The 10,266-nt window shown below is 34.2% G+C and overlaps 1 protein-coding gene across 2 annotated transcripts; it reads right to left on the reverse strand.

Moving 5' to 3' along the window:
• Positions 1 to 1,294: 1,294 nt before the first annotated feature.
• Positions 1,295 to 9,577, reverse strand: LOC134230274 (coiled-coil domain-containing protein 89-like). Of its 2 annotated transcripts, none has more exons than XM_062712041.1 (7): positions 9,409 to 9,577; positions 8,489 to 8,961; positions 8,024 to 8,154; positions 5,369 to 5,505; positions 4,941 to 5,023; positions 2,935 to 3,028; positions 1,295 to 1,492 (listed from the first exon to the last, which is right to left on the reverse strand). In XM_062712041.1, exons 1-7 carry the CDS (start codon positions 9,463 to 9,465, stop codon positions 1,406 to 1,408), a joined length of 1,062 nt encoding a protein of 353 aa, XP_062568025.1. In that variant the 5' UTR covers positions 9,466 to 9,577; the 3' UTR covers positions 1,295 to 1,405. The 2 variants fall into 2 exon arrangements, with proteins under 2 accessions (XP_062568025.1, XP_062568024.1); XM_062712040.1 differs by having other exon boundaries at positions 9,355 to 9,577.
• Between the last annotated feature and the right edge of the window lie 689 nt (positions 9,578 to 10,266).

Raw genomic sequence — 10,266 nt, forward strand, 5'->3', positions numbered from 1 at the left:
TCCCAGGGGATTAATTGTACTGCTCTCCCATCCTTTTCTTCTATATAAATTTACAATAAGAACTTTTTTCAGCACTGACAGAATGGGGTTATTATCTGATTACCTGTTAAAATTAACAGCATTAAGGCAGCAAAAAAAAAAAAATTAAATTAAATAAATAATTAAAAAATAAAATAGTAATAATAAAAAAGGATATCTTAATATATATCTTGATTTTAGAATTCAATAAAATAATTAAATTATGTTAAATTGTTGTGTACAGTATCTTAACCAATATAAAGTATGAACATTATTTTAAATCCATATTTCAAAGAATGTACACATCATTCAAAATTGACCTTAACTTCAAAACAAAGTTCATTGCAGACAGAGGCTGGTACAGTAATTAATCTCAATGTGACAGATAAAGATCATGCTTAAGATTTTCTTCATGTGGAAGGTTAATTAATCCCAAAGGAAAAATTGCACAGCCTTCCCAGTTTACAATGGTAACATTCTCAGCAGTTATCTCTCTTTGCCCATTCATTCTTATGCATAGCTAAGGAATCTACCCCACCACCCCAGCTCCAAACCAGGAGACAAAGAGAACCAAACTTAGAATCAAAATATGTATTTCTGCCTACTGAACTACCATACCAAATTTGAACCTGATTGGGCAACCTTAAAAAAAGTTATTAGAAAAAAACAGAAAATTTGTGGACGGAAGAGTGACAGACGGACAGACAGACAGACGGACGGACAGAGTGATTAATATAGGGCACCCGCAAATCCTTGCGGGGCCCTAATAAAGTTTCAGCAGTAAAGTTATACATGTATATATAGCTTACACATATATTTTGAAATCATATCACTTTGACAATAATAAACAGTTTCAGCAGTATATTAAAAATAATTTTCTTTACTCAAAGGCACATGTATAAAGATAAATTATATTTGATGAAATATATGCAAACTGCAGTCTTTTATGCACACTTTGTATAAGTGTTTAAATGTTTACCACATATAGTTATCATATACATCTGTAATATTAAGATGCATCATGTTTTCAAACAAAAAAAATTATTTGACTGTAGAATTGTCAGCAGTGAATGGTACTTTTACACTTCTAACTTTATAATTTTTTGTATAATATATCAAGCATGAACATTGTGCATGGTCTTACCGCCTTAAACGAGGCATTTTTATAACCAGATAAAGTTGAATTTCGATTAAATTAAATGTAATGTACAGTCAGTCAGTATTACAATCTTCAAAAATAGACAATTTCCCTAAATGACACCCCCCAACACCCTACCAGGAAGTGACAGCAATGAGGGAGACTACTCTGCCTGTTTCTGACAGGAAGTGGTCTAACTAAGGAACACTACTGTGTCCTTCCAACAGAAAGTGACTTTACTAAGGGAGATTACTCTGCCAGATGCCTGAGTCTCTCATTGATTTCTTTCTCTTTTTGCAGCAGCGTGTTGGAGTATTTCTTAAAAGCCTCAAAATCCTGTGAAAAATACAAATCACTTAAATAAATGAAACACCTAGATGTATACATGTATTTATAATTTTACCTAATGTTTTAAAGATATTAAATAAATATAATAAATCGTTAATTATTCAAATGGCCATTATTTATCTTAAAAGTGCAACAGTAAAGTCTACCATACTGTAAAATTAATTTTACTGTTAAACATTCTAGCATGACAATACTTAAATTTTAATATCTAGTACTTTGAAAAAATCTACATGTATGCATTTCTATGTGACTTACCCTAATGGCCTCTTTACAACAGGTTTCTACGAGACTTATCTGACCCTACTGGCTTCTTTACAGCGAGTTTCTACAAGACTTACCCTAATGGCTTCTTTACATCAGGTTTCTACAAGACTTACCCTGATGGATTCTTTACAGTGAGTTTCTATAAGATTTACCCTAATGGCTTCTTTACAGCGAGTTTCTATGAGACTTACTCTAATGGCTTCTTTACATCAGGTTTCTATGAGACTTACCCTAATGGCTTCTTTACAGCGAGTTTCTATGAGACTTACCCTAATGGCTTCTTTACAGCGAGTTTCTACGAGACTTACCCTAATGGCTTCTTTACAGCGGGTTTCTATGAGACTTACCCTAATGGCTTCTTTACAGCGGGTTTCTATGAGACTTACCCTAATGGCTTCTTTACATCAGGTTTCTTTGAGACTTACCCTAATGGATTCTTTACAGCGAGTTTCTATGAGACTTACCCTAATGGCTTCTTTACAGCGAGTTTCTACGAGACTTACCCTAATGGCTTCTTTACAGCGGGTTTCTATGAGACTTACTCTAATGGCTTCTTTACAGCGGGTTTCAATGAGACTTACCCTAATGGCTTCTTTACATCAGGTTTCTTTGAGACTTACCCTAACGGATTCTTTACAGCGAGTTTCTATGAGACTTACCCTAATGGCTTCTTTACAGCGAGTTTCTACGAGACTTACCCTAATGGCTTCTATACAGCGAGTTTCTACGAGACTTACCCTAATGGCTTCTTTACAGCGGGTTTCTATGAGACTTACCCTAATGGCTTCTTTACAGCGGGTTTCTATGAGACTTACCCTAATGGCTTCTTTACATCAGGTTTCTTTGAGACTTACCCTAATGGATTCTTTACAGCGAGTTTCTATGAGACTTACCCTAATGGCTTCTTTACAGCGAGTTTCTATGAGACTTACCCTAATGGCTTCTTTACAGCGGGTTTCTATGAGACTTACTCTAATGGCTTCTTTACAGCGGGTTTCAATGAGACTTACCCTAATGGCTTCTTTACATCAGGTTTCTTTGAGACTTACCCTAATGGATTCTTTACAGCGAGTTTCTATGAGACTTACCCTAATGGCTTCTTTACAGCAAGTTTCTACGAGACTTACCCTAATGGCTTCTATACAGCGAGTTTCTACGAGACTTACCCTAATGGCTTCTTTACAGCGGGTTTCTGCAGAGCTCAGCTCGTCACGTAACTTCCGCACCTGTAGGTTGGCGTTTACTGTAGCTGCCTCCCTCCTACAAATACAGGGGATAAATACTTATATTGACCTGTCAACATAGGATATAAACTTGTTTTCCTATTATTATAGGATGTTATATAACAACTGTCTGTATGACTTAATTGGAAATACAGGCACTTCTTTCTGTCACCATTAATAAATTTTTAACCCATAATATAATAATAAGACAAGGTAACTTACTTGCTTTTGCAAACTGTTTATTACTATTGTCTACTAAAATAATTTATCTACACAACATGCATGCATGATATCTTTATTTTCTGTCATCTCATAACTGGTGTCAATACATTTAACTGATATGTATATTTCAGTGAATTAAGAATGACAAAAAAAGCAAGAATTTTTATTTCATGAATGGTGTGTTTTGCAAAATTACTTGATAAATAAATTAATTGTGTATAGTTACTAGGAATCTTAATTTAGTAATAAATGTACATGCATCATATTGCAAGCTTAATTTCCAGGTCACTGCTGTAATCATTCCCTTAATCAGATCTAAACACATAACATTAAGAATACTCATGCAAAGTTTTATCATGTTACAATATACAATTAAGATACTCGAGTCAAGTGCAGAAATTTAAAACGCAATTAAGAATATTTCTTTTTTCGCCAATTAACATTTAATTGTGAGTGAATAATATGGAGAAAAAATGTGAAGGAATAAACATTTCAATTCATTGAAATCACTGAATATTAAAAAAAATGTGCATTTTGTAAATTGAGTGTTTTTTGTAATTTAAATAAACTGACTGAGTGTGAGAAAAACATCAATCTGTGATTAATATCTTACTGCAAGACAAATCCTTCGTAGAAATAAATGAAAAAAGTTGAAAGATAATAATGAATAGTAATTACACTACTATAACTTATCATAATAAGTCTATGAACCAGACTGAACATTAGCCTTTGATAATTTTATATATTAATTATCTGCTGTAGAAGAATGAAATATAGGGAGATAACGAATTACAGTATTCAAGATCAAAAGACCAATAAACAATACAAAATAGGAGTGGAGCAAACATGGGACCTCTAAAACATCAGAGGTGGGATCAGATGCCATGGAGGAGAGAGCATCCCCTGCAGACCGGTCACAGATGAATAATTCTAAGACCCAAGCATGGTGGAATTTGATATACTGGAGGTAACGAAAATTTTAAAAGAAATTCATTCATTTAATATTAAATATTATCTCGAACTTAAAGAAACAGATCAAAAAGTGTTCAAAGGGATTGAAATGCCGGTAGTTGAGATGCATTTCAATATTCTGCCATATATCCCTGGTACTTGAACTACCATTTTGAAATTTTGAAGCCTTATAATTACTGAGTGAAAACATTTTCACATATAAGTAAAAAAAATTAATTGCACACATAATATTTAATTTGTTTGTTTTCTTTTCAAAATAAAACTATCTCTGATAAAAATTAGCATGTTAGTCAAGTTAATTGCAATATAAAGTCATATACTGTAAAATGTATAGATCGTTTCACGGTAACTGCGGTACTGCTCTTTTGCAGGGCAAAATGATATAGTTTGGTGAAATATGACGTAAAAGTAATTGTTAAATATACGTCATTTAATTATCTCTCAACAAAAACTTCGCCAAACGTTATTATTTTGCACTGCAAAAGTGTAGTACCACAGTTACCGTGAAGGGGCTAATTACATTTAGAATATGATATTTGGCGGAAAATTGTGTTTCAACAAGTTAGCATAGACTTGATTTAACGCTATCTGAATGTGCTAGATATAAATCTATGACAGACAAGACATTTAGCAATGTACTTGATTTAGCGGGTGATGCTAAAATCACTAAATAGAATACACCGCTAAATGTAGAAGCATGTTAGTCTGGTTAATTGCTTATTATCAATTAATCATGATAATTAATCTGATCTTACTCAAACTTCTCTTCCAGGTTCCGGATAGATTTCTCAGTCTCCTCAATTTTCTTCTGCAGCTTCTTGTTTTCTGATTGTTCTTTCTAAAGAAAAGGACAGGACTTACTCAATATGTTAAAAAAAATTGAAAGGTTTAACATGTAACTGCAAATTAATGAAATCCACTGGAAACTGAAAACATGAACATTTTTATACAGAAATTCAAAATTAAGCAATAAAAGATATGCGTGTTTGGTGATTTTAACTATTCCATTTTATAATTTACTTTTATTTTAAAGGAAAATTTTATGAAGATTTTGTATAAACTTCCATGTTGATCATGTTTACTGTGATTTACCTGTATGATTTTGCCCCTCTGACATTCTCCTGTATATAGTATGGTGATTTACCTGTATGACATACCTGTATGATTTAACTGTCTGACATACCTGTATGATTTTGCCTCTCTGCATTGCGAGATCCAACAGTTCATCTTTCTCTTTGGTTAGGGCCTGTATTCTGTTCTGGGATTCAAAATCAGCAGACTTCTTGTCGTCTAGCTGGTTTTGTAACTTGTAATTAGCACCTGTGTTAAAAAGAATATCAGCAATGTTACTAACAATGCCATATCTAGTCAACATGGAAATGGGTTCAATAAGCTGTCCAAAATCAGATCTTTGATCCATATCCCTCCCCTTCTAAATATCAAATGAATGTCTTCTTTGGAATTAAACAAGAGGCCCACGGGTCTTATAGGTCACCTGAGTATCATGTAACAACTTTCCAACAATTGAATTTGGTTCGTGTTTTAAACCAGAGGCCATGAAATTCATAATTTTGAAAGAGGCACCATTGCTTATCATAATTATACACTTAGGATGCTTACTCTAGTTACTTAATACCCAGAGGTCATCACAGTAACAAAGAGAAAATGCACTTCCACTTTATAACCAGTTGTTCACCCCACCCCAAAGGAACCACTGACCCTGCCATGGGACACAAATTTTTGAAATGTTTACATGAGTTTTACTTCATCATAAATAGTTGATTAATACCAAATAGCAGATATGATAGCATTAATTTATTTTCAGACTATGTAACCCCCGAAACCCCTGACCCAGGGGGCAAAAAATTAACCATTTTAATTTTCTAGATGCACCTTTCTTCATCATAAATATATATATACTTGGATCATTGGCATAATACCCAGGAACAAAGGAAAACTTTTCAAAGATTTAATTTATTTTCACTATATAATCAAAGAGCCCCCCCACCCTACACCAAATGGCAAAACCCCTGAAACAGGGCCAATTTTCACTATATAACCAATAGATTACCTTTACATCAGAACCCCTGACCTTGGGGCCATAAAATTCACAATTTTGGAAGAAGCACTCTTGCTTATCGTAACTATGTATACCTAGTTAGTTTATTTAATACCCAGGAACAGAGGAGAAGATTTTCAAAGAATTAATGTATTTTCACTATATAATCAATAGAGCCCCGCCCTAACACCAGAATCCCTACCCTGGGGCCATAACATTCACAATTTTGGAAGAGGCACTCTTGCTCATCATAACTGTGTACTTAGTTAGTTTATTTAATACCCAGGAGCAGAGGAGAAGATTTTCAAAGAATCAATGGATTTTCACTGTAAAATCAATAGAGCCCCACCCTTACACTAGAAACCCTGACCCTGGGGCCATAAAATTCACAATTTTGAAAGAGGCACTCTTGCTCATCATAACTATGTACTTAGTTAGTTTATTTAATACCCAGGAGCAGAGGAAAAGATTTTCAAAGAATTAATGGATTTTCACTTTAAAATCAATAGAGCCCTGCCCTTACACTAGAAACCCTGACCCTGGGCCATAAAATTCACAATTTTGAAAGAGGCACTCTTGCTCATCATAACTATGTACTTATCTTATTTGATACCCAGGAGCAGAGGAAAAGATTTTCAAAGAATTTCTTCATTTTTTTCTATAAAATCAATAGAGCCCCGCCCCTACACCACAAACCCTGACCCTGGGGCCATAAAATTCACAATTTTGAAAGAGGCACTCTTGCTCATCATAACTATGTACTTACTTAGTTTATCATACCCAGGAGCAGAGAAGAAGATTTTCAAAGATTTAATGGATTTTCACTATAAAATCAATAGAGCCCCGCCCTTACACCAGAAACCCTGACCCCAGGGCCATCAAATTCATAATTTTGATAGACGCACTCTTGCTCATCATAACTATGTACTTAGTTAGCTTATTTAATACCCAGGAGCATAGAAGAAGATTTTCAAAAAAATAATGCATTTTCACTACATAATCTATATAGCCCCACCCTAGCTCTAGAACTCCTAACCCTGGGGCCATGAATTTCACAATTTTGGTAGAGAACTCAGTGCTCATTACAATCATGCCAACAGTTTGACTGCTTGAAGTCCAGGAGTAAAGAAGAAGATTTTTAAAGATTGCACTAATTTTAGTGGTTTTGGCCCCACCCTTCAGGCCCCAATGGGGCAGGGACCATGAAATTCATAATTTTTGTTCCCCTTCACCCATAGATGCTTTATGCCAAAATTGGCTGAAATTGGTTGAGCAGTTGCAGAGAAGAAGCTGAAAATGTTCAAATGTTAACACACGACGCACACCGCACGACGACAGACGAAAACGGATAGCAATAGGTCACCTGAGTTTACTCAGGTGACCTAAAAATCAATTAGCACCATTGAACATTACTAATAGTCTGTCAATACAAGTTCTGTGAACAGGGAAAATCTTTCACATTTTTTCCCACCCTTTTTCCCCCCTCAGCGCAAGTGGGCAATTCAAACTGGTCAGGAGCATATTCAAAGAAAAGAGCGAACTAGTAATTTTTCATACAGAAGTGTGTCTGATCAAATTTTAAAATGGAGCATTCCAAAGTTTTATGCAAGGCAGCATAAAACAGCTAAAATAATGCAGGGCAAAAATAACCCTGTATACTATACATTTTATGGACACTTTTGACAAAGAGATCGACTTGACTTAGATAACATTTTCTCTTCATTATGTATGATTCCCATAATTGACGTGAAGTTCATTTAACTCCGCTGGATCACATACCTTTTAACCTCTCCTCTGTTTCCTGTAATTTATTGTTGAGGTTTTTTATGTCTGTTTTATATTGCTCCTGCAATGTCTGAATTTCTTTTTGAAGTTCCTGTTCTCGAACTTTCAGATCTTGGATGATTTGTCTGTAGAAACATGTAGAATAAAAAAAATAATGGATTTTCGATCTATCTACCTTATATTTAAATGTGATGTTAAGATAAATGAAATGAAATAAATAACTAACTAGGTCCATTACTGAAGTGTTTATCAAAATATATCAGATTTTATACAGGGAACAATCTAATCTTGAGGAAGTCTTAAGTAATAGTAATGCATATTGCAAGTAATTCACTCAATTTTAATTTCTTTGGAAGAAAATTGTTTGTCTATTGAATGCTTTTGAACTCACTGGATACTGGTCATGACAATTTACATCAAAATGATCTTTTTTTAGTGCACATCAATGTAAATATGTACCTTTGTCTAAGTTCTTGACCACTGGTCTGTTCTTTTAGACTGGCAAGCTTTTTCTCCAAGTCAGAAATATGCTGATCTTTTTCAACTATTGCACCAGAAAACAAGCGGGAATTTTCATCCCTGAGACGAGAGTTCTCCTGTCGTAAATCCTGATTGGATCTTTTATACTCGTCCTTAATCTTAATCATTTCTTGATGGTTTGATGCAAGTTCATCAAAACGTTTTTCGAGAAGAGAATTTTTTCTGATTTCCGCGTTCAGCATCTCTTGAGCATTGCCCCTAAAGTCCATCAATTCTTTGTTGATTCGCTCCAATGTAGAGGATTTTCCTTGTACATCATCTGCTCTTTGTTTTAGAATCATAATCAGCTGACTCTGTTCATCGATTCGAGATCTCAGCATCGCATTTTCTTTCTTGTCGTCCTCGGACAAATTCTTCAATTTATCCAGATTTCCCTTCATATCTTCCATATCCTAAAATTAAAAATAAAAAAAAACAATTAACGAAACAATTTTGAAAATTAAGGTCCGAATTTTTGGAATTTTAACTTTATTTTCAGACTAGCAACATTAAATGTTGTGAACAAACTTCTGTGAGTAAAAGAAAACAACAATTTAAGAACCTGCAGCATGTTGAAAAATTAACCATTGCCTTAACAGCTAAATTCGAATTTTATTCTGGATATTTCCCAGTCAATGACTCATGGGAAAATTGAGGAAAGCGATTAAATCAAAAGTTAACTATTTAGCCTATAGTTTCTAGGTCACATTGTCATTAAACTAGATTTTTACATTATTCAATAACAGCTTCTAGACAAAATTAAATAAAACACATACAGATTTACAGCCAAATGCATGTTTTAACACCTTTTTATTTTTACTCTCAGCCAAATGGACATCAACCATATCAAACGCAGTTACCCGTTCACTGCCCGTCACCATGCCTCTAATGTCCTTTGGATTTCTTGTGTTCGACATCTCTGGGTTTTTCAGTTACATTTAGATATCTATTCAATGAGCAACTCGTACAATACAAACATCATTTTGATCTGGGATCAAACTCTCAAGTTCGCTGTCATGAAAACATGACGCCGGAAGTAACGGAAATGGGTAGTTCGCAAATTCTTCATTTCTTTGTTTTTGTTTTTAAAAAATTCAGATTCTGTAAACTTCATCAGATGTACATTTATTTAATTTTTGCAAACATCCCATAAAAGACGGAATATCAAAACAACTTTTACGACAATTGGAACCAGTTTACGACTCCTGCAATTGAAAATGAAAGTAGACTGATTTCGGAATCGGAACTTGAAATCAGAGATGTAAACAGTAAAGTGTGTGTGTTAATGGTTTTCTCCAAGCCCTTTCAACAATCAGTGTGCGTACTTTTTTCGTTTTTGAATGATTGTATTGTTGACAACTTGACAAATAATGTGTTCGATGTTGTGGCATTTGCAGGGGCTGTTTACAGGTTCAGCAAATATCACATTTACCAGTTTACATGTAGTTAAGCCTAATATATAGCTTGAAATAGATTTATAGATTTAATATTTTTAGAGCGAGCGCAAACTCCTCTATTGTTTTAATTTAGATCGGGCTCATCAAACCACACGTGACATTTGGTGCGTCTAGACTCTGACGTCACATGACGTCGTATGCAAATTGAAATACCAAGAAAAAAAAACCTGAACAGTGCTAAAAGTTAATGAGGAACATTTCGTTTACTATTTATCTTCAATATATATCCATTAAATCAAGGCGAGTAAACTTTTTGTTGAA

The sequence above is a fragment of the Saccostrea cucullata genome, unplaced genomic scaffold, assembly GCF_032062105.1.
Source record: "Saccostrea cucullata isolate Sc308-1 unplaced genomic scaffold, CSIRO_AGI_Scuc_v1 ctg4987, whole genome shotgun sequence".
NCBI lineage: Eukaryota > Metazoa > Mollusca > Bivalvia > Ostreida > Ostreidae > Saccostrea > Saccostrea cuccullata.

Bases quoted from the DNA above. Each gene is read 5' to 3' on its own strand.
- LOC134230274 (XM_062712040.1), bottom strand. From the start codon at position 9,465: ATGTCGAACACAAGAAATCCAAAGGACATTAGAGGCATGGTGACGGGC. The intron at 8,962-9,354 runs GTGTTAAAACAT...TTTTAATTTTAG, and splicing joins CTGAGAGTAAAAATAAAAAG to GATATGGAAGATATGAAGGG. The intron at 8,155-8,488 runs GTACATATTTAC...ATGTTTCTACAG, and splicing joins GGTCAAGAACTTAGACAAAG to ACAAATCATCCAAGATCTGA.